A 24388-nucleotide genomic window follows, 5' to 3' on the forward strand; every position below is an offset into this window, starting at 1 on the left:
TCTTAAAACCCTGAATGCTTTATTGAAAATATACATACATATCTTCTACACGACATTACATAACAGTACAACCACTTTTTGTAATAACACATTTAAATGCAAAATGGATTCTTCCGAACCTGGCCGCTAACAAACAAACCTAACGATGGCTTCTCACCTCGCCAAGCGTTTACAGCAAGGAGTGGGAAATAAGCCCCAAAATAAGGTAAGTCTCAAAAGAACAAAAACTTGCATAAGCTGAACCTAGAACACCACATCTGTGATTGTTTTACTGTTTGATCTGTACTGAGGTGTGTGGCGTGTGTCTACATATTATTTTATATCTATCGGTCTTCTGTAACAGAACAAGCTGGTGGTGGCTGTAATGACCTGTGGGCTGGGGAGATCTGTGTCGCGGAAAAATGCTGAGCCTATATGCTGTTCTTGCACTATCTCATTATACATGCCATAACATATACAGATATAAAGCGCATACTATATCAGAAAAGCTTATTTTGCTTGACTGTCCAAAAGGAACAATTTGTACATGTTCATAATTATCTGATACGCTTGTGTACAAATGCATTACACATACATGATTAATTGTGGTCAAATAAATTAACTTATAGAAAATGAAATGGTTGAAGAGGCCAATGATAGTACAGGGAATATGAGATGAAGTGATACATGAAACAGAAAACGATAGTAACAAAATTCACAAAAGCCATAAAGAATGTTTTTTATGTCAGCCTGTAATGAACACATAACAAATCAGGACAATGAAAAACAAACCAAGCAGCAAATAAATGGTAATTTCACCACAAAAAGTGGATACGCCAAAAACGTAAGCGCTAAAGACGAGGGATAGGAGAGAAGGGAACAAGTGAGAGGCAAGGAGAGAAGAGGGAAATGGAGGTAAAATGAAAACAGCACAATGGTGGACACATAAATGAGATCAAAGTCAAGGAAAACCCAGTCAACCCCATTGCTGATACAACCCAGTTCAAACAGCAAGTTTAAGCAAGTCCTTCCCCCACTACCTAACCTCTCCACAACTATAACCTCCTAAACGTTCCCATTAGAAAGTTAGCCTCAGCACGTGCTTCACTAGGTCTAGCAAGGAGACTGAAGAGTAAGAGTATAGCCACCATATAATAAAATGCTATTTAGCTGTGAACCACAGGTGGTCAAAATGGTTTCTTCTGGCAGCAGTGAGGCCTAAGCAACATGCACATCAATCTCACCATCCCACCAATTCGGAGAAAAAAAGCTACATCCAATTTAAAATGATATTTTACTGTGTTAAAAAAACACTAAACAAACGTAATCATACAAGCACCTCCAAGATTCACTTAGATTTGTGGATTTTATATCCATCCGATTCAGTTAAAATGCCTGTAGTCCTATCATTTAAAAATTGCTAAAAGTTTGAGGTAAAAAAAAAAAAAAACGTAAATATTTCCAGCGTGTGAAAACCACAATCTCATATACGTTGAGACGTTTATTAGAGGCAGCAATGAATAAACCAAAAAAAAATGACTTTCCTGTTGGAAGAACAACATAGATATACAGTGCTGTGAAAAGTATTTGCCCCCTTTTGGATTTTTGTATATTTTTGATAGTGAATGTTATCAAATCTTCAACCAAAACCTAATATTAGATGAAGGGAACCCGAGTTTACAAGAAAACTCAATTTACAAAGTATTCCCCTGTGTTAAAAAGCAATTGCCCCTTACACTCCATAACTGGTTGTGCCACCTTTAGCTGCAATGACTGCACCCAAATGCTTCCTGTAGTTGTTGATCAGTCTCACATCGCTGTGGAGGAGTTTTCACCCACTCTTGTTCGCAGAACATTTTGGGGGGTTTCAAGCATGAACTGCTCGTGTCATCTCAATTGGGATTAAGTCTGGACTTTGACTAATCCATTCCAAAACGTCAAATTTGTTACTTTTTAACCATTTTCATGTAGACTTGATTGTGTGTTTCGGATCATTGCCTTGCTGCATGACCCAGCTGCTCTTCAGCTTCAGCTCACAGACCAATGGCTGATATTCTCCAGTAGAATTATCTGATAGAGCAGAATTCATGGTTCCTTCTATTAAGGGAAGTCGTCTAGATCCTGAGGCAGCAAAGCATCCCCAACCCATCACACTACCACCACCATGCTTGACCGTTGGTATGAGTTTCTTACTGTGGAATGCAGTGTTTGGTTTCGCAGGACATAATGGGACCCTTCTCATCCAAAAAGTTGACTCAAGTTTGCCAACAAAGTACCTTGATTATCCTCAAGACTCTAGGAAGAATGTTCTATGGACAGACTTTTCAAAAGTATAACTTTTATGAAGACATGGGTCCAATAACACCTGACGAAACACTGCATTCCACAATTAAAAACCTTAAGCATGATGGTGGTAGTGTGATGGTTTGGGGATGCTTTGCTGCCTCAGGACCTGTGTGACTTGCCTTAATAGAACAAACAGTGAATTCCGCTCTGTATCAGAATTCTACAGGAGAATGTCAGGCTATCCCTCCGTGAGCTGAAGCGGAAACCCAGCTGGGCCATGCAGCAAGACATGATCCAAAACACACAATCAAGCCTACATGAAAATGGCTAAAAAGCAACAAATTTGAAGTTTTGGAATGGCCTAGTCAAAGTCCAGACCTAATCCCAATTGAGATGTTGTGGCAGGATTTGAAACTAAGCATTTCATGCTTGAAAACCCACAAATTTCACTGAGTTAAAGCAGTTCTGCATGGAAGAGTGGGCCAAAATTACTCCACAGTGACATGAGACTAATTAACAACGACAGGAAACGTTTGGTTCGAGTCATTCTAGGTCAAGGTGGCACAACCAGCTACTGAGTGTAAGTGGGCAATTACTTTTTCAAACAGGGGTGTTGCACAACTTTGTTTATGAAAATAAATATGTAACGGTTGTGTTATTTATTCACTCAGGTTCCCTTGATCTAATATTCAGTTTTGGTTGAAGATCTGATAGCATTCAGTATCAAAAATAAGCAAAAGGAGACAATTAGAAAGGGAGCAAATAGTTTCACAGCACTATATATACCCTTATCACTCTCCACCACTACAGCCCGCTCTATATATATCAACGTACTAATCATGACAATAAATTATATTATCAATAATAAATAATAAACTCTCAACGAGGCAGGTGAAAGGTGGCAGTCCTGGGGTTAGCTCCGAGACAAAAGAGGATGGGGCCTGGCTGAACACAGGAGGTGCAGACATCAGACACTGTGAGCCACACAGGTAAGAGGTGGGAGACAGGTAAGAGGAGGTGGGATGTCACAGTCAAGGTGGCTGCTGGGTAATCGGTTAATTTCTGTGATTTGTCTGACAGCTCCGTGTGTGTGTGACGTTATCACCTGCCGCCGGAGCACAGCCCCAGGGCCAAACCTCCAGAAAGCAGCTGTCAAAATGCAATAGTTTCTCTGCTTCATTTGTTAGAGTCTAGTGTTGTTCTCCTGGATTCGAGAAGTAGTGTCTTCTGCTCCAAGGTCACCATCAGCTGTCCATGCTACAAGATTCTTTCATGGAGAGAGAGAAACAGAAGAGCATTTTCATTTATTGTTTATTTTTCAAACATTTATTTATGCCCATCCCCTTCTTCGGACTACAAAAATAAACTTTGTTTTTACAGTTTTTTTTATTTTGTTGTTACATGCAGTCTACACACATTTTACATACACTTTTTACAAACATATATATATATTTTTACAGTAGTTACATGGCAAGAATAAAATAATTTGATATTTTTTATATACATTACATCTATATAGAATAGTACTTATACCTTGCGTTGTCAGTCATAACTATTATAGAACATGAGCTTTTAAAACCACACCTCAGCTACTCAGTCCATCCCACCTATCGCCGTAAACCGCCCTCGTGATTTCTGTGCTGCTCACAAAAAATCTGAACCCGTCTAATCCTATAGGATCTACATATTGTAAGTTAAACATAAATATATTTTTTACATTGTTGATTGATTGACTATTGGCTTTCTAAATCTCCCAACAATGCTATACGTAGAGTTCATTATAGCAGAGCATTTGCATATATATTACTTTTTCTTCTTGGTCCACCCCCACACAATAGACTTAAAAACCTACAAATGGTCTTTTACACCACATTTTGTCTCATAATTACAGTGTAGAGGCTATGGTAATAATATACACTGAACCTAAAAACATAGGGTGGTTAGAGTGTTGGACTAGTAATCGAAAGGTTGCAAGTTCAAATCCCCGAGGTACAAATCTGTCGTTCTGCCCCTGAACAGGCAGTTAACCCACTGTTCCTAGGCCGTCATTGAAAATAAGAATTTGTTCTTAACTGACTTGCCTAGTTAAATAAAGGTAAAATAAAAATGGCAGATATAAAGAGGGCTCTAGACCACTAGTTAAAGTATGATGACCAGTCAAATAACTCTGTACCGTTTAGCCCCTCAGCGTCCTGGACATCAAGGAAAGGGGCGGGCCCCCAGATTCGAACGGTGCCGTCGTCTGAGGCGCTGGCCAGGAGACCGGGCACTACAGGATTCCAGCTCACACAGTTCACTGTACGTGTATGACCTGTCAACTCTGCGATGGGCAGCTCACTGCGCCTGTGCCAGATGTACACTTTGTGATCTGTAGATGGACACACAGCATAAACCAGACCATGCGAGTGTTACATATTCTCCTCTACCTTTTCCTGGGCCATGTTCATTAGGCAACAAATGGAAGAAAACGTTCATTTTCCTTTGCAAACGTTTTCCGTTGCATGAGCTAATAAACTGCCCTGACGTGTGAGTGAGTTAGTGTTGTTATACTGACAGGTTTATAAATAGTACTGAAAGTAATGTCAAAGCATAATTTGGACTCAGATGAGATCGACTAGAAGGGGACGTGGCCTTACCCTCACTCCCACTGGCGATGAAGTCTTCGTTGTGTCCTCCAAAGCAGGAGTGGATGGTGTAGAAGCCCTGTGTCACGCCCTGATACTTCCTCACCAGCACCCGGTCATGTAGGTCCCACAGGTGCACACCCTACAAGACAGACAGAATATTGACCGGTGCACTCTCTGACAGCTCGACATAATCCGAACCCCCCCCCCCCCCCCCCCCCCCCCAAACCACTCACCTGAGTAGCCACATTCAGCAGAGCTAACCTCCCGTTCTTTGAAACTGTGAAAGACATGATTGGATGGTCCTCCTGGACTCTGTGGAAGGGCAGCACAAACAGACAAATTAAAATGACAGAACTTGCATAAGCACAGGATGGGCCTGGTGATTCGATATGACAATGGAATGGACTAACTTACATGTTTCTGTCCGTAAGGTCCTCAAAGTTGTAACCACGGATACGCTGGTGTGTGTCTGATGCCAGGACGGTCCGAGTGTCACCCAGGCACCACAGGCACTGAACTCTTACTCCTTCCCACGAGTCCAGCAGGTTACCATCCAGATCCTGGGGATAAGGTTATATCAACCTCAATGCACTGATTAGTCCAACACACACAATAGCTCAATCTGCCCTTATGCTTGGACAGACAGGTCATACCCTGATGGAAGACACTCACACACTGGTAGAACTGGCCCCTCTGGCCTCCGGTGACGAAGCGCTTGCCGTCTGGATTCCAGGCCACACTGGTCAGACTGTCCTCGTGTGATTGGCTCATCTTTGTCCGCAACTCACCCGCCTGGCCAATGACAAGAGACATGGGTGAGTGAGAAGGGAGGACTTTTAAAAAACTACCTTTAACCTTTTTTTTTTATGCCTAGTAATAACATGACAATAACAACTACCATTTCCATCCTGGTGAGAGTAAGATGTGGGTAAATTAGAGATGACTTCCACAACACAATCATTGAGGAATAGGACTTTGTAGAGGACTTTTGATCTTCCAACAACAAGCATTCTGGATAAAAAAAAGTAAATCCAACATTACCTGTACGTTCCACAGCCACAGCTCTGAGCAGTCATCGGGGCCACAGGCAATCAAGTAAGTGTCATCAGGGCTCCAGGCCAGGTATGAGACACCGTAGGCGTGGCCCTCAAGAGTCTTCATCAGTTTCAACTGGTGACTCTCCTGTCAATCAGCAGCACAGTTATCACCTCAGCTAATAATTTCCCCCAAAGTTCACATCTTCCCGCCTCCGCCACCCCTTTGAAACCCCCCTCTCTTATGCCCTGTTTACTAAAACCTGATACACTTATCAGCATGATCATGGTTCGTCTGTAATGAGAAAGGCTCCTACTGTGTTGACATGCCACACGATGACTGTGGTGTCTTTGGATCCCGTGGCGAGTTTGGTGCCGTCATTGGAGAACTTGCAGAACCACACTTCATTGCAGTGTTCGGTGAGGATCTGCTGGGTGTAACAAGGGAACTGTTTCCTGTAGATAACAACACTCAGGCGTCATGGAGAGAGGACATATAGGAGATAATAAGGTTTTTGTTAATTCCAGGAATAGACCTTATCACCCTGAACGTTCTACCCAGCTAGCGTGGGTAGCTAATAAACATTTTTTAATCCAGGGCAGATAGTGGCAATGCGCTAAGGTTTTTGCATCGGTTTAAATGAAGCACTTCACTTCCATTAGGAAATGTGAACGTTAGTTAATGGCGTGTGAATCCATACAATCGTCACATAAAATCTTGTGACATAACAACCACAATAGAAGCAAGACAAACTATTACTGGGAAGTAAGACCATGACAACTACAGCTGAGGTCCAAGGCAAGGCAATTTTGACAGCCAAATTAAGGGAATGAACACAGGAAGGACAGACAACTACAGACAGAGTATAGAATGAAGAGCCTTACCGGCTGCAGGCGTGGTCCAGGAGGAGGGACACAGAGTCCAGGCCACTGTCCAGCTTGGTGTTGTGGTAGAGGCAGCGCTCTCTCTGCAGCTCCACAGCCTGCCTCAGCAGGGTCTGCAGCCGGCGCGGAGGCAGCATCACAGAGGGAGGCAGGTACGCTGCAGGACAGGAGACGGGAGGAAATGAGGCACAGTGTGATAAGATTGGAATGAGGGGAACAAAGAGAGAGGGAGAAAGATAAATTGTTTAAAAGAGATTCTATCCTTAAAATGTCACTCGGAAAAGAAGAGGAACAAAATATCTGTGTTTAAAGACACGCAATTCTGTGTCAAAGCTGGAGTTTTAGGTTCCACATGAACCTATGAAAACTCACGGACGCTTAATAAAGCTGAAACCAAGTTTATTCACCCATTGGGCCGATACAGCTGCATAAGACAAAAGACAGATTCACACAAGCACTGATATTTAACCTTTTCTCCTAGGCTGAGTCTCCTCCTACACACCTGACCAGCCAATGCATCTCTGTTGCTAGACAGAACCGTAGTGATATCTGTTCTTCCTCACTTCATTCGACCTGACCTCTATCCCAAAGTGCTCACTCACTCACGGGTGTCATTTCAACTCATACCAGACTGTCTTTTCTCCTCCCATAGGATCCCTGATGGCTAACAATAACATATCCGGACAGAATGTATACGTTATACATTTCCCTCTCTCCCTCAGTGACATGAATAAGTATATTTCATATTCTCAGAACCCAACAAGAGGAACTCATTTGATAATAAAGGTGTACTCATCTTAAACAAAACTGGGGGGTAGGCTGAATGTGAGGATGTGGTATGTGTGTGTGTGTGAGATGTGTATGTGTGGGTGTGTATATGTGGGTGTGTATGTGTGGGTGTGTGTGTGAGAGACGTGTGTGGGTGGGATGTGTGTGTGAGATGTGTATGTGTGGGATGTGTGTGTGAGATGTGTATGTGTGGGATGTGTGTGTGAGATGTGTATGTGTGGGTGTGTGCGTGTAAGATGGCACTCACTCTGTAACTTGTCCAGGAGTTTAGTGCGGGAGGCAGTGCCTTTACCCTCCCAGTCTGCCTTTGCTCTCAGGTCCTCTGCATGGCTGCACATCAGGTACCTTGGAAATAGATGTCATCAGCATTAGGCTGCCCTGCAGGACTCACCCCCAGCACCGCGAAGACAGACAGGGAATCCCATTATTCAGTCAAAATCAGCTAAAATTCAAAGGGGAGTGAAAAATGTGTCTATAATCAAATCCCATACCATCGACCATACTGAACGAGGATTGGCTGTACTCCAACACAAACACTCCTCACTGATGGAATAGTTAGTTGTCACACATTGCAATGGACATGGATCAATGCCGTTTTAAAAGGAACTACAAGTGACAGCGGTTTCAATTTTAAAAGGGGCTTAGCTCTGTGATCTAGGCTATTCCTTTAGGGTGGGGTAGGGCATTAGGACTGTGATCAGAGGTAGCTACCCGCTCAGGATGTGGATACGCTCTGTGTTGTACTTGAGGGGAGTGAGCTCAGCTCTCAGGACCTGTAGCGCCTCCAGGACCTTGGCATCCTCCAGATACTCCAGGTACTTCTGCTGCAGGAGCAGGAACTTCATCCGCTATAGAGGAAAAAATAAGACGGGCAGGGGAGGAAAGGACATGTACAAATATGAGTGCATTATGAGTTAAGCACATACATCTTAAAACATATCAAAACGATTGTCTGTGAGGAAAATGTAGCCTACACATCCTACTCTTTTACTCTTGTCCGCATTCAACTGTAGCTAGTGCTGAGTGATTAACCGAAATGTTGGTCATTTTTTGCTTTTTAAACAACTAATTGAAAGATGTCAGTTCAATTATTTGAATTCAGGTTTTTTCTGTGAGCGCAATGCGCAGTTTCTCTAGAGATAAATCAGATCAAGCCCAACTGCGCAATGTAGTAGGGACAATATTCTACATAGTTTTGTGCAGAACACATGGTAATTACCTACAATGACAAACGAGAGAGAGAACGTGCAATCAAGAGGGATAGAGAGCAGTTGCTTCGTGAGGTATCGATACCTGAAAATACATCATCTAAGATTGGTAGTTGGTATTCAGCAGTCATAAAAGTATGCCTTATTTACTGCGAAGAACCACTAAAATAGTGATTTTGTCAGACAGCATAAGCATCAGCTCTACAGAGATGACGTTGAATTAAATTATTGCCATCAAATAGGCCTAAAACAAATGTAACATACAGAAAAACTGAAATATTTTATTAAATGTGAATAGATTATGGTTAATAAGTGATAAGCAGTAATGGGCAGTCCTTACCATCATGGGACTTTTTTAAATGATTTTTTATTATTCTCTGTGTTGTTACAGCATTCAACCCACATAATGCATAGTGCATTTAATGTTAAAAACAATAATTGAAAACAGTGATTATTTTATTTTATATATAATCGAACCGAAACCGACCTCAAAACACACCAATCACTCAGCACTAACTGTAACACTGTTGGACTTACCACAATAGCACTTGGAGAATGCATCAATGCTTTCAGCTCACTCAGGTCACTTTCAGCCTATATTCAAACCCAAAAAATAGACACTGGTTATTTTCTGTTTTCTAACTACTGTACATTTCAACTTAATAAGCGAAATTGTTGTTTAAAACATTTGAGGAATGAAAAAAATAAGTCAACATGCAGAATAGATGTTTTGTGTACCTCTAAAGTTAGATGACTTAAAAAATAAAAACATCTCAAATGGTTTCATCACCTTGTCCCACTCTCCTTCCACCACATGGTTGCAGAACTTCGTGGCCGAGGAATGCTCCAGTCTGCAGCCAGACTCCTGCATCAACAGGTCCACTGTCTGACTGTAGATGAGAGGGAAAGGGGAAGCATGTGCAAAGGAAAAATACAAAGTATTTTCAAATGTCAAATAGCATTATTTTATGTAGAGGAATTCAACAATAAAGAAATAATTCATTTGAATCATGTCTACTAACTTATTACTTGGTCAAGTACAATGCCTGATAGGGTGATCATTGTATCTTCATCAATGACTTGCCAAAGTCCTAAACAATTAGACTTGTGCTGTATCAAATATGTAGACATATCTTTAAAGTTGGAGGCAAATATGATGACCGTTCAATTTTCAAAACTCTTCATGAAAACAGATTGATTTCACGTGATCTTGTGGCTTGACTGACATGCAAATACTATCAAGAAACCAAACATTCTCAATGTATTCTGGACAAGATTTTCCAGTTTCCATGGTCTTAACAACTCGCAAGAGTAATGTTATTGTAAGCATATTTTGAAATACACTTAAAAAATGTATATATATATATATATATATATATATATATATATATATATTAGATGTCGACCGATTAACTGGAATGAGTGATTAATTAGGGCCGATTTCAAGTTTTCATAACAATCCGTAATCTGCATTTTTGGACGCCGATTATGGCCGATTATATTGCAATCCACGAGGAGACTGCGTGACAGGCTGACCACCTGTTACGCGAGTGCAGGCAGCAAGGAGCCATGGTAAATTGCTAGCTAGCATTAAACTTATCTGATAAAAAACAATCAATCGAAACATAATCACTAGTTAACTACACATGGTTGATGATATTACCAGTTTAACTAGCTTGTCCTGCATTGCATATAATCAATGCGGTGCCTGAAATTGTGTCACTTCTCTTGCGTTCAGTGTAAGCAGAGTCGGTATATGCAGCAGTTGGGTCGCCTGGCTCGTTGCAAACTGTGTGAAGACCATTTCTTCCCAACAAAGACCATAATTAATTTGCCAGAACTTTACATAATTATGACCTAACATTGAAGGTTGTGCAATGTAACAGCAATATTTAGACTTGGGGTTGCCACCCGTTCGATAAAATACAGAACCGTTCCATATTTCACTGAAAGAATAAACATTTTGTTTTCGAAATGATAGTCTCCGGATTTGACCATATTAATGACCTAAGGCTCGTATTTCTGTGTGTTTATTATATTAGAATTAAGTCTATGATTTGATATTTGATAGAGCAGTCTGACTGGGCAGTGGTAGGCAGCAGCAGGCTCATAAGCATTCATTCAAACTGCACTTTCCTGCATTTGCCAGCAGCTCTTCGCAATGCTTGAATCACAGCACTGTTTATGACTTCAAGCCTATCAACTCCCGAGATTAGGCTGGCAATACTATAGTGTCTATAAGAACATCCAATAGTCAAAGTTTTATGAAATACAAATGGTATAGAGAGAAATAGTCCTATAATAACTACAACCTAAATCATCTTAACTGGGAATATTGAATACTCATGTTAAAAGAAACCAGCAGCTTTCATATGTTCTCATGTTCTGAGCAAGGAACTTAGACGCTAGCTTTTTACATGGCACATATTGCACTTTTACTTTCTTCTCCAACACAGTTTTTGCATAATTTAAACCAACTTTAACATGTTTAATTTTTTATTGGAGACTAAATTGATTTTATTTGTGTATTATATTAAGTTAAAATAAGTGTTCATTGCTCATTCAGTATTGTTGTAATTGTCATTATTACATACATACATACATACATACATACATACATACAGACATATATATATATATACATAAATCGGCCGATTAATCGGTATTGGCTTTTTTTGGTCCTATATACTGTATAAATATATAAAAAGTCTGCATATGGCTGATGATGAGGGAAGTGTTAGGCTACGTAACGAGAAAACTCCCATGTTCTTGTTATTTCATGAAGTCCCATTTCTGGACCCCAAAGTAACAGTTAACGGTAGACCAGTTAAACTGTGCAATAGTGGGCCATCTTTCTCCCTTCATCAATTTTCTAAAGGACCCGTGCTGTATTCAATGTGACCTCTACAAAACTCTGTTTATCTCACCGAACTAGTCGCTGTCAACATGACTTGCTTTATTCGCGCTTATTATGAAGGACACGATTTAGCATCAGCTGACAGCTAGCTAGGAAGTTAGCGAACGTTACTTACTTAAGTCCTAAATCGTGTAAATGTTGCCCTATAAGTCTAATGACATCTTCCTCTGACTGAGAGAGACGCTTCTTCTTTTTCACGGAGTTTGCATCCGAAGACACGGCGTTGTTGGATGCTGCTGGGGCTGGGATACCGACGTTGTTACTGACAGAGTTCCCATTGTTTGTTGTGGATAGTCCATTAACGTTAGTGTGAGCTCCCCCGGCGGAGGACGGCTCTCCGTTTTGCGCACTGTTGTTTAGGCAGGACAGCTCCGAATCTTGACCCTGTCCTGCCCCGTTGGCCTGCATGTTATTAATGTAGATGTGGGCTACACTGTGCGGATTTAATCGAATGACAGGAGCAACGGGTGAATTGGGAAAAGTTAAAATCCCCACAACTGTAGACAGGGCCGCTGACCCAATTGCAGCCCCAAGCTCCCCTGCTCCCTCCACCACCGAAGCTCGGTATTTCTTCCGCGGTGGCGGCGACACTCCGCCGGTTTCCGAGTCGGAGGAAGCGGAGGCCAGAGTTAATTCGCCAAGGGCGTTGGTGACAGAATGCTGGCAAAAGTGTCAGAGACGAGACAATAACTCGTTTTTATCGCGGAGCTTCTCTTGTTATTGTTGCTCTCCAGTCAGCTGCAGATTCATTATGGATATTGAGACGCAATGACGTCACCGGAAATTCCGACACTACCTTGTGTCCGGGTAGTCCATTTTTGGCCCACTTGAAGTTCATACTGAACTTTGTTTGTTTCACAAGTTAATATACCTTTTTATATTTTGATTAATTTTCTATTGGGAAAATGACAACTTGTTTACGATAAAAGGGTGAATCTGCAGTTCTAACAATAACAGTGACTGCTGTAACCAAATGCAACCACTCTCAAATTCATAGACAAGAGCTATGGATGCATGACGTCAACATTATAGAATGAACTAAGTTGAGGCTATACAGCATTTGTTTCAAATTACATTGTTTAGAGTTTATATTTTCAGTTTGTGTGGGGTACGACAATTGACCTAAGGTCATGAGACTTCTATTCAATAATCAATGGGTATGTATATATATATATATTTTTTAAAATCTATTTTATATATCATTCATTTAAAAGTCTAAAACTGGAAGTTGCAATTGCAGGTTTCCCCTTTAAGTTTTTTTTCAAGCTACATCAAAAAGGGGGATCTCTTCTCAACAAGCAAAATTGGTTGAAACGTATTTTCAACATATTGTGTTCATTAGGTTCTGCAACTTCTGCATGAAATGGATTGGAAGTCACACTCTCAACATATACAACAACTTTATGCTATCCAAAGAGGAGACAACAGGCCTACTCAAAACACACTAAATAAAGAAAGTATTAGGGACCATGGTTTAATTTCGTTTTTTTTATCAATACACTTGAAAATGACAAATAATTTAAACAAAATACATTAATAACTTATCTTTCAACTCAAACACAGATAGTTTACAGACCATTCAAAGTGCCATTTTATTCCCAAGCCTGAGGTTCTTTAAAATACAAATCGAGAAACAGCAAAGACCTGCATTTTGGCCACATGTACAGGGACCAAAGCCATTCCTTCAACATTGGCACTTTTACATTGGTTTAAAAAAAGGAAATCTGTCCCTGACAACTGCAATAAATTAAATTAATGAACAGTAAACTGTATGTACAACTTAGAGACTCATTAGTCCTTTATCCCTTCACTGTAAATAGAATCTCAGCATGAATTAAACTTAGTTATAAAAATATTAAAAGGGCCAGGAATGTTTTAATTTGTGTTAGGGGCAAGCGAGGACAGAGGGTTGTAGAAGAATAAACTATTGCACTTCCATCCAATTTCAGAGAAAAGACACTGACGGGGACACAATACGAGCAAAAGAAACTCAGCCGCACCTGCAATACTGTCCACATATCCACCTTACATACACACAAACAAACAAACAAACATTGCTGTGGAAAAGGAATTTGCCCCCTTAATTCTCTACTTTAAAAAAAAAAAATGTAATACTGAATATTATCAGATCTTCAACCAAAATCTAATATTAGATAATGGGGACCTGAGTGAACAAATAACACAACAATTACATACCTATTTAATTGATTTCAGAAACATAGTTATGCAACACCCAATGCTCATGTGAAAAAAGTAATTTCCCCTTACACTCAATAACTGTTTGTGGCACCTTTACCTCCAATGACTCCAATCAAACGCTTTAGTTGTTGCTCAGTCTCTCACGTTGCTGTGGAGGAATTTTGGCCCACTCTTCTATGCAGAGCTGCTTTAACTCAGCGACATTTGTGGGTTTTCAAGCATGAACTGCTCATTTCAAGTCCTGCCACAACATCTCAATTGGGATTAGGTCTGGACTTTGTCTAGGCCATTCCAAAACTTCAAATTTGTTGCTTTTCAGCCATTGATTGTGTTTTTGGATTATTGTCTTGCTGCATGACCCAGCTGCGCTTCAGCTCACAGAAAGCCTGACATTCTCCTCTAGAATTCACTGATACAGCAAGCATTTTGCTACACCCACAATAACATCTGCTAAATATGTGTATGTGACCAATAACCTTTTGTTTGATACAGAGCATGATTTATGGTTCCTTCTATTAAGGCAAGTCATCCAGGTCCTGAGGCAGCAAAGCATCCCCAAACCATCAGACTACCACCACCATGCTTGACTAATGGTACAAGGTTCTTACCGTGGAATGCAGTGTTTGGTTTTTCGTCAGGCATAACGGGACCCATGTCTTCCAAAAAGTTATACACTTGACTCATCTGTTCATAGAACATTCTTCCAAAGAGCCTTGATGATCTTCCAGGTGTTTTTTGGCAAACGTAAGTCAACTTTAATCCAAAAGTCAAGTCTACTTTAAAATGACTAAAAAGCAACAAAATTGAAGTTTTGGAATGGCCTAGTCAAAGTCCAGACCTAATCCCAATTGAGATGTTGTGGCAGGACATGAAAGGAGCAGTTCATGCTTGAAAACCCACATATGTCACTGAGTTAAAGAAGTTCTGCATGCAAGAGTGGGCCAAAATTCTTCCACAGCGACGTGAGAGACTGATCCACAACTACAGGAAGCATTTGGTTGCAGACATTGCAGCTAAAGGTGGCACAACCAGTTATTGAGTGTAAGGGGTCAATACCTTTTTCACACAGGGGAATTGGGTGTTGCATAACGTTGTTAATTAAATAAATAATATATATATTTTTTTTTTGTAAACTCAGGTTCCCTTTATCTAATATAAGGTTTTAGTTGAAGATCTGCTAATTCAGTATCAAAAACATGTAAAAACAGAGAAAATCCTAAAGGGGGCAAATACTTTTTTCAGGGCACTGCATTTCGATCTACCGGAATACCCATGACCACAGGTGTCAGCTACTCACAAAAACCTGGTGACCACAAACTCTAAAATACCATGAATCACTCTTGCTTGTCAACGTGCATGCGCACACCTGCAATGCCTCCAAAAAAACACAAAAACATTCAACCTGTCGCCAATTTCACACCTGAGGACTCACACCTGGGTTCTGTGCCCACTGTCAGCATAGACTCAGATGCCGTAAAGAAGTGATGTATGCCAATGTAAACAAAGGGGGGGTGGGGGGGGGGGGGGTGGAGAACATAGAAGGCATGTGTTCCAAATTCATAGCTAACAGAAAAAGGGCATGTCATGTTACTTGATTCCGGATCAGAAAAAAGTGAGAAAGAATACTTTCACTGCAGGCTTATTCAGCACACACACACACACCTCTACCATCTTATCTCAAGTCATCGCCATCTCCAAGCAGTTTGGAGATACTGTAACAAACACAATGAAATCCATTCTTTTCCAAATATAAAGTATTTTGTAAAAGGGGGAAAGTATTCAAAATGAGGCATTTAGTCCAACAGCCATGATGCATCTGGCTTGAGCGGCGTCGTAAGGATGGCATTGCAGTGAGTACATGAATGTGTATTTGTCAGACTGTGTTTCTGAATAAGAGTGTTTGTCTAAGACTGTGTGTAACTATGTGTGACTATACAGTAGTGTGATATGTGTTCATAAGTCTGTAGTGCAAATAGCTGAGCACTATTTTGAAAAGCTTTGTAGTTTGCAAAAAAAGTATTTGAACAGGCAGGGTGGGGGAGGGGGAGACGGGACAAATCTTCTTTCTTTGCAAGATGTCCATATCCTCTGACATACTTTGCAATTCTGAAAGAGTGTTGGTATAAAGCATAAATTCAGATCTCACTTATACATTACAATGTATATTTCTGATTATGCGTGTGTGTTTCTGTGAGCATTGACACGCAGGTCAGGAGTTGTCCACCACTTGGTGTGGCAGGGTGACCGAGGAGCCGTTGATGAAGGAGCCCTGTTTTTCTCTACCCTTCAGAAAGTAGGTAAGCAGCTCTCCTTTCCCCTTCACAAAGATAGGTCCCCTCCTCACAAAACGGAATCCGTACTCCTTCAAGATGTGGTAGCAATCTTCCACCACCTGGGGGCAGTAGAATCACATCAAATTGTAGGTGATGAATCCATCCAACATGTGTTTTCTACCCAGATTTGGTAATCCACTTAAAACTATTCCCTGATGTCAAACCCCAAGATCTAAATAGTAATCAAACAAAGTAGTATTATTCTTGTGTTATTATAGCCATCTGGAAAACAACAATTCCAGGCCGACTACATTGCAGTCAACCAATGGTTGCATGCCACATCATCGACTGCGCAGTCAGGTATCAGATTGCTCTATGTGGTTTTGCGACTGCAATGTATCAATCATTGTAGGGTATCAAGTGCTCCTGCTCAGTCCTCACCAGAAATCAGGTACATCAACGACCTTACGGGCCAATGCGCTACAGCTATAACTGATTGTTTGGTTGTCACCTCAATACTTATTCCATCCTGCATCTCGTCGCACCCTGTTATGGAGAGGCCTTACCTGGATGTTACCCATGACCCCTGTGGACTCCATGCGACTGGCCACATTCACAGTGTTTCCCCAGATGTCATAGTGAGGCTTCCGGGCACCAATCACTCCTGCCAGAACCCCCCCTTTATTCAAACCTGAGGAGAGGAGGAAGTATGGGATTCATGATATGCATGCTGTACAAAACTAGGACACACTCTCCATTCTTCTCTCACCTTAAAATATATGGCTGAAAAGTTACCTATGCGTAGCATAAAGTTGTTGAAGGACTGGTAGTTGATGTTCATGAGCGAGACCTTCATGGCCAGAGCAAAGTCAGCCAGATCTGCCAAATGCTGCCAGCGCTCTCTGTCAGTCAGCTCCTCTTTCTGCACAACAGAGCCCTCTACCATAACCATCTTCATCATCAAGTTTCAAGTGAATTAATTTGATCATCACCACCACTACGATCATCATCACCCATAAAATTAACATATCCTCTGTAAAAGATCAGTCCAAAAGCTCTTGATCACATTTCTGACCTGCTACCACAAACAGTATAAGATGCCCAAGACTGAGTTCATCAGGAATTCTGCTGTTTAGCTATAGGAGTTCACATGATTATGTCATACATGATATAGTTTACACGGCTAGCTTAAGCCTCTGACCCAGACCCAGTGGCTGATGACCATGGTAATGAGCTAACCTTCAGACAGGCGTAGCCGTTGCTGACGTCGGGAGTGACTCCTGACGCTGCCATGTAGGTGCTGCCAATGGTTTTGATTTTGGTGATGCAGCGGAACTGAGACTCGTCCAGGAGCTGTCAGAGGTTAAAGGTCACGGGTTGAAAGGTCAAGTCTCAAAGTATTAGGCAGCATCTTTAATTCCTATACATGCCTCGGGAATAGGGAGCAATAACATACAGTACTTCCATTGTCATAGCAAGCTAGTTTCAACATTTGCATGACTGTTACAAGTCACAAGTAGAAATGATGCATTCATGCGCTTCTTACGCTGTCAAAATCGGAGATGATTTCGTTGAGGAACCTGAGGCACTCAATCCCCCCATTGTTGATGCTCTCCTCTGTGTAGAAGTCCGAGAAGTTGGGGATGGAGGCGAACATCACCCCAATCTCATCATATGACTGGCTGTACAGCTCCTGGAAGGGATATATATATATAGAGCGAGAAAGAGAGATATTTCAGATTAACAGATGTACAGACATAGATAAGTCAAGAGCATAACTCCAGGTGTAAACTTTGCAACAGCTGAATAAACCTTACCACTGTGATAACATGGTAACATCACCGCACACAGTGACCATGGCTGATACCTCTTTCTCAACTATACATGTATTGGTCCCACTTCACATTGACTGCCTTAAAACATATGTATTTACTAGGGCTGGCACAATTACCATATAAACGATGGTTATGGATGAAGACCGTCATGACAATTAAAGAACTGTCATATCCGTAAAAAAAATATATATATATATACACTACCATTCAAAAGTTTGGGTCACTTAGAAATGTCCTTGTTTTTGAAAGAAAAGCAATCTTTTTGTCCACTAAAATAACATCAAATTGATCAGAAATCAGTGTAGACATTATTAATGTTGTAAATTACTATTGTAGCTGGAAACGGCAGATTTTTTATCATCTACATAGGCCCATTATCAGCAACCATCACTCCTGTGTTCCAATGGCATGTTGTGTTAGCTAATCCAAGTTTATAATTTTAAAAGCTTAATTTATCATTAGAAAACCCTTTTGCAATTATGTTAGCACAGCTGCAAACTGTTGTCCTGATGAAAGAAGCAATAAAACTGGCCTTCGTTAGGGTAGTTGAGTATCTGGAGCATCAGCATTTGTGGGTTTGATTACAGGCTCAAAATGTCCAGAAACAAATAACTTTCTTCTGAAACTCGTCAGTCTATTCAGTCTAGGCAGAGTTGCAAAGAAAAAGCCATATCTCAGACTGGCCAATAAAAAAGAAAAGATTAAGATGGGCAGAAGAACACATACACTGGACAGAGGAACTCTAGAAGGCCAGCATCCCGGAGTCACCTCTTTACTGTTGACGTTGAGACTGGTGTTTTGCGGGTACTATTTAATGAAGCTACCAGTTGAGGACTTCTGAGGCATCGGTTTCTCAAACTAGCCCAAATAAATGTAACAGACACATCTCAACATCAACTGTTCAGAGGAGACTGTGTGAATCAGGCCTCCATGGTACAATTGCTGCAAAGAAACTATTACTAAAAGACAACAATAATAAAATGAGATTTGCTTGGGCCAAGAAACACGAGAAATGGGCATTTAGACCGGTGCAAATCTGTCCTTTGGTCTGATGACTCCAAATTAGATTTTTGACTCCAGCCGCCGTGTCTTTGTGAGATGCAGACTAGGTGAACGGATTTTTTTATTTATTTTATTTCACCTTTATTTAACCAGGTAGGCTAGTTGAGAACAAGTTCTCATTTGCAACTGCGACCTGGCCAAGATAAAGCATAGCAGTATGAGCAGACAACACAGAGTTACACATGGAGTAAACAATTAACAAGTCAATAACACAGTAGAAAACAAAGGGGGAGTCTATATACAATGTGTGCAAAAGGCATGAGGTAGGCGAATAATTACAATTTTGCAGATTAACACTGGAGTGATAAATGATCAGATGGTCATGTACAGGTAGAGATATTGGTGTGCAAAAGAGCAGAAAAGTAAATAAATAAAAACAGTATGGGGATGAGGTAGGTGAAAATGGGTGGGCTATTTACCAATAGACTATGTACAGCTGCAGCGATCGGTTAGCTGCTCAGATAGCTGATGTTTGAAGTTGGTGAGGGAGATAAAAGTCTCCAACGATCCAACGATGATCTGCTCATGTGTGGTTCCCACCTTGAGGCATGGAAGAGGAGGTGCTTTTCTGGTGACACTGTCAGTGATTTATTTAGAATTCAAGGCACACTTAACCAGCATGGCTACCCCAGAATTCTGCAGCGGTACGTCATCCCATCTGGGTTGCGCTTAGTGGTACTATCACTTGTTTTTCAACAGGACAATGACCCAACACACCCAGGCTGTGTAAGGGCTATTTGACCAAGAAGGAGAGTGATAGAGTGCTGCATCAGATGACCTGGCTTCCACAATCACCCGACCTCAACCCAATTGAGATGGTTTGGGGTGAACTCCTTCAAGACTGTTGGAAAAGCATTCCAGGTGAAGCAGGTTGAGAGAATTCCAAGAGTGTGAAAGCTGTCATCAAGGCAATGGTTGGCTACTTTGACGAATCTCAAATATAAATTATATACATTTTTGCTTACTACATGATTCCATGTGTTATTTCATAGTTTTGACGTCTTCACTATTATTCTACAATGTAGAAAATATTAAAAATAAAGAAAAACCCTTGGTACTGTATATGATCAACCAGCTGACTGAAGACGGGATGGCCGGCCATTAGCGCAATTGAGTCCGTTTCTGCTGCAACATGGACTCTGCAACGTGATGAAACTTTGTTTCTCCAAGCTGAAACATGCAAGGTGTTGTAGCAAACGAGGCTTCGGTTGCCTAGGCAACACCCCACTCCCTGCAGCAACAGCACATGCAGAAGACAGGAGAAAATGTGCATCTTAAAAAATATATTCACTGAGTGTACAAAACATTAGGGACACCTGCTCTTTCCATGACAGACTGACCAGGTGAATCCAGATGAAAGCTATGATCCATTATTGATGTCTCCAGCACGAGACAGGTTAAATAAGGATTTTTAAGCCTTGAGACATGGATTGTGTATGTGTGCCATTCAGAGGGTGAACGGGCAAGACAAAATATTTAAAGTGCCTTTGAACAGGGTATTTGTAGTAGGTGCCAGGCTCACCGGTTTGAGTATGTCAAGAACTGCAACACTGCTGGGTTTTTTCCACACTCAACAGTGTGAAATCAAGAATAGTGCAAAACCCAAAGGACATCCAGCCAACTTCACACAACTGTGGGAAGCATTGGAGTCAACTTGGGCCAGCATCTGTGGAACACTTTCGACACCTTGTAGAGTCCAGGCTGTTCTGAGGCAAAAAGGGGGTGCAACTCAATATTAGGAAGGGGTTCCTAATGTTTTGTACACTCAGTGTAGACTCATGTTTTGTACATGTATTCTAATTGTTTTGCTATTAGAACAGTTAGAACAGTGAACATGTCTATTTGGCTGACTAATAACTTTCATCCAAAATTCCGTTACTGTCACAGCTCTCGTATTTACATTGTAGCTACATGGTAGCTACGGTCAGGGCTATAAAGTGTGACAATTTTGGTCGCATATACTCCTAAATGCATTTACAGGTTACCATATTAGTTTCAAGGGCACAACATGTGCTTCAGAAGTAGCTAGCATACTTCAAGGCCCAACATACAGTAGGCTATATTTCAATCGATTAAAAAATATATTTTCAGTGCCACCAATGAAAATGTTCAATTTTGAGCCCTGGGTTTTTCTATATTTTTGCATATTCTTTATACTGAATGTTATCAGATCTTCAACCAAAACCTAATGTTAGATTAAGGAAACCTGAGTTTACAAATAACAAAACAAATTGGATACGTCCCCAAACCATCACACTACCACCACCATGCTTGACCGTTGGTATGAGGTTCTTACTGTGGAATGCAGTGCTTGGTTTTTGCCAGACATAATGGGGCCCATGTCGTCCAAAAAGTTGACTAAAGTTTGCCAAAACATACCTGCAAGATCATCAAGACTCTTGGAAGAATGTTCTATGGACAGATGACTGAAAAGTATAACTTTTTGGATGACATGAAGGGGGAACCAGGTACTGTATGTACAGTAGTGAAGTTGTCTCACCTCATCCCTTTTCTTGGAGCCCAGGAAGTGGCGTGCTACGTGCTCTGGCAGCATGTTAGTGACCAGCGCCTCGTTCCAGCGCCTCATCTCATACACCTTCTCCTTCTGCTCATGGACCTCAATCTTCCACAAGAACAGAGTACGTGCTAGCTTCTCCACCTACAGTCAGGAACATGGTGGCAGGAGACAGGAAAGAGGTTCAAATAGAGATGGAGAGGTCAACAAGAAACATGTGGAGAATAGAGAAGGTGGTGACGACTTGGAAGGTATATAACTAGTTGACTTCTGCCGTGGTAACTTACATGTCGAGAAAAGTAGTAGAAGCTGATCATCATGATGAAGATCATGATAGTCATGGCATATTTGGAGGGAACCAGGTAAGACCTAAAAAACAGAGCACAGAGATCATCAGAAATCACAAGCATGCTCACATTGTTTACGGAACAACAATAATCACACTAAACATGACACTCAAGAGTTGCAGTCAATTTCATTTCAATTCAGTCAACTGAAATTCCAATTCCAGTTTTACTAATTGAAACGAAATGATGACCACACATCCATAAACTGATGACCACCCCCCACACCTGTTCTACAGCCTATAACACCACAACCACATCCACCTGTAGTCCTGGAAGCGGGCCATATCGTAGCGGTCAAATATGTCCCTCCAGCTGTAGATGTTGACGATGCCCGTCGCTATGGTGATGAGGAGCATGAGTGTGACCTTGACCATGTGGCTGACCTGTACCAGCATGGTGGTCGCCATGAGTGCCAGCACGGCGATGTAGCTGTAGTACTTAGGGTTGTCCAGACAGCCCTCTGCCCCGGATTGGACAACAGAGGAAGGAGGAGCCATTGTGGCGTTTCCAGAGGGACGGGGACAGCTCAGCTACACGGCGTGGACAGAGAGGGGATAGAGGCCAAATGTCAAAGCAAGATCGATTTCCAGTGCTTTCTCCAAGCTTACATGGACCCCTTGGTTTCACTCCCATCTTGTTGCTTTATTATGAATGTAAAACATTTAACTGCAACGCGTGCTGTTGCATATGGACGGTATGCGTGCAAGTCAATACCAAAGATAGAACCTTAAGTCAAACCCAGCTTTATGAGAAGGCTTGTGTGTTGGCATGCTACTGCATCATTCCAACACCAGAAAGCCAGTGTTGTGATTTCTTCTACTGGACTAGCGATTTCTCACCATGTCCACAATGTCGGCCATGGTGAGGATGAAGATTGCTGCCATGGCCCATGTGTTCCGTGCCCAGCGGGTGTGGTCGATCCATGTGGAGAAAGACACCAGCCTCTTAGGGAAAACCTAGGTGGGAAAATAACATGTTGGCCATCAACAGTAATATCATTAACCAGTCACGTGAACTTACCAGTAATATCTATCCATCTATCATCGTTGAATTGATGTGGTTCTGAGTAATGTTATACAACACTCTTACACCCTTGGTATGTGTGGGGCAATGGTGGAACATTAAAAACGTTTTAAACTATGATTGATGGTGACGGTCGTCTTTGCTCGCTATAACCAACAAAGTAATGCAATTGTAATCGTCATCGTAATCATGTTCAGTTTTCAAACGCATCGTCAGACGGAAACCATAGTAGCGGTCAGGGTATTTCTCCTAGTGAGTTTGTACAGATGAAGGATATTCATTTGCACCAGTTTGCTACAGCAGGAAAATAATCCTGCAGCAACAGGAAGTGTGAATTATGTGGATTATGATTACTGGACATTTTTGTAGGGGCTGATACATTTCTCATAAGGGAAATTCAAATCTGAAATGTCAAAGTGGTAAACTCCAGAAGCCTTTCTAAACCTCAAACACACTACAAGTTGTACATTTCCTGCATGGCAGGAAAGTTGTCCTGCAACAGTAGGCCGTCATTGTAAATAAGAATTTGTTATTAACTGACTAGTTAAATAAATAAAAAACTTGAGTGTTTAAATTAAGATCCTACGTCTGTACTATAGTGACTTTCATGTTAGTGGCAGAACAGTATACGACTACCCAGTGCTGTATCTGTCAACGGTCATTTCAGATGAGCTGGGACAAACTGAGGACGAGACATATTGGTTTTCCTCATTGAACCATCAATCATGCCATTAGGAGTCATGCATCAGTCCAACCAGAGGGCTTCTCTATGAACATCTCTCTATATGATGAGGAGGGATTGATTTTCCATAGATAAAGAATAGTCACTGGATTGGAACTACCGTCACGCGAGGGGACTCAGATCTCCAATGGTTAAATCTGATCTCATTGGGTACAGTACATTCTCTACGGCAGCTGAACAATAATCTGGCCCATACAGCCTCAAGTAAAAGCATTTCTTATGTAGCACTAAAAGCTCTTGCTTATACGCTCTGGGGTAAAGTGTGTGTGTGTGTGATTTCTGGTGTTCGTGTGGTTGACATTGTACTGGGACAGGCTCAGACATGTTGACATGGACATGCATTTCACCCTTGATATAATAGTTGTTCATCTGTTTGTTTATGTGTGTACGGTGCATTCGGGAAGTATTCAGACCCCTTCCCTTTTTACACATTGTTACCTTACAGCCCTATTCTAAAATTTATAAAATTATATTTTTTTCCTCATCAATCTACTCCAAACCCTCTCCTAGGCCAGACGATGCTGGGCCAATTGTGAGTCGCCCTATGGGACTCTCGATCATGGCCGGTTGTGATACAGCCCGGGATCGAACACCTCTAGCACTGAGATGCAGTGCCTTAAACCGCTGCGTCACTCAGGAGCTAATTTACATAAATATTCAGACCTTT

General features: G+C 41.4%; 2 protein-coding genes across 6 annotated transcripts in view; both read right to left on the reverse strand.

Moving 5' to 3' along the window:
- Positions 1 to 2: 2 nt before the first annotated feature.
- On the reverse strand, positions 3 to 12525 carry LOC110519296 (WD repeat-containing protein 26). Of its 2 annotated transcripts, none has more exons than XM_036973925.1 (14): positions 11841 to 12525; positions 9599 to 9698; positions 9346 to 9402; positions 8312 to 8448; positions 7848 to 7945; positions 6812 to 6968; positions 6244 to 6382; positions 5934 to 6074; positions 5565 to 5684; positions 5307 to 5452; positions 5126 to 5204; positions 4902 to 5031; positions 4439 to 4633; positions 3 to 3522 (listed from the first exon to the last, which is right to left on the reverse strand). In XM_036973925.1, exons 1-14 carry the CDS (start codon positions 12131 to 12133, stop codon positions 3449 to 3451), a joined length of 1866 nt encoding a protein of 621 aa, XP_036829820.1. In that variant the 5' UTR covers positions 12134 to 12525; the 3' UTR covers positions 3 to 3448. The 2 variants fall into 2 exon arrangements, with proteins under 2 accessions (XP_036829820.1, XP_021452125.2); XM_021596450.2 differs by having other exon boundaries at positions 3 to 3532; positions 11841 to 12523.
- A 2411-nt stretch (positions 12526 to 14936) lies between these two features.
- The window catches only part of adcy3a (adenylate cyclase 3a), a 28220-nt gene continuing 18768 nt past the window's right edge, over positions 14937 to 24388 (reverse strand). For 2 of the 4 annotated variants that reach the window (XM_036973927.1, XM_036973929.1), the window contains exons 12-20: positions 22796 to 22912; positions 22218 to 22486; positions 21897 to 21978; positions 21595 to 21753; positions 17744 to 17890; positions 17437 to 17550; positions 16993 to 17119; positions 16764 to 16888; positions 16134 to 16316 (exon numbers count right to left, since the gene is read on the reverse strand). In XM_036973927.1, the coding sequence (XP_036829822.1) occupies positions 16134 to 16316; positions 16764 to 16888; positions 16993 to 17119; positions 17437 to 17550; positions 17744 to 17890; positions 21595 to 21753; positions 21897 to 21978; positions 22218 to 22486; positions 22796 to 22912 (1323 nt within the window). Of the gene's footprint in view, positions 16317 to 16762; positions 16889 to 16966; positions 17120 to 17436; positions 17551 to 17743; positions 17891 to 21594; positions 21754 to 21896; positions 21979 to 22217; positions 22487 to 22795; positions 22913 to 24388 lie in introns of those variants that run through there. The other 2 variants (XM_036973926.1, XM_036973928.1) reach the window with 2 other exon arrangements.

Source organism: Oncorhynchus mykiss, chromosome 3 (genome assembly GCF_013265735.2).
Source record: "Oncorhynchus mykiss isolate Arlee chromosome 3, USDA_OmykA_1.1, whole genome shotgun sequence".
Classification (NCBI taxonomy): domain Eukaryota; kingdom Metazoa; phylum Chordata; class Actinopteri; order Salmoniformes; family Salmonidae; genus Oncorhynchus; species Oncorhynchus mykiss.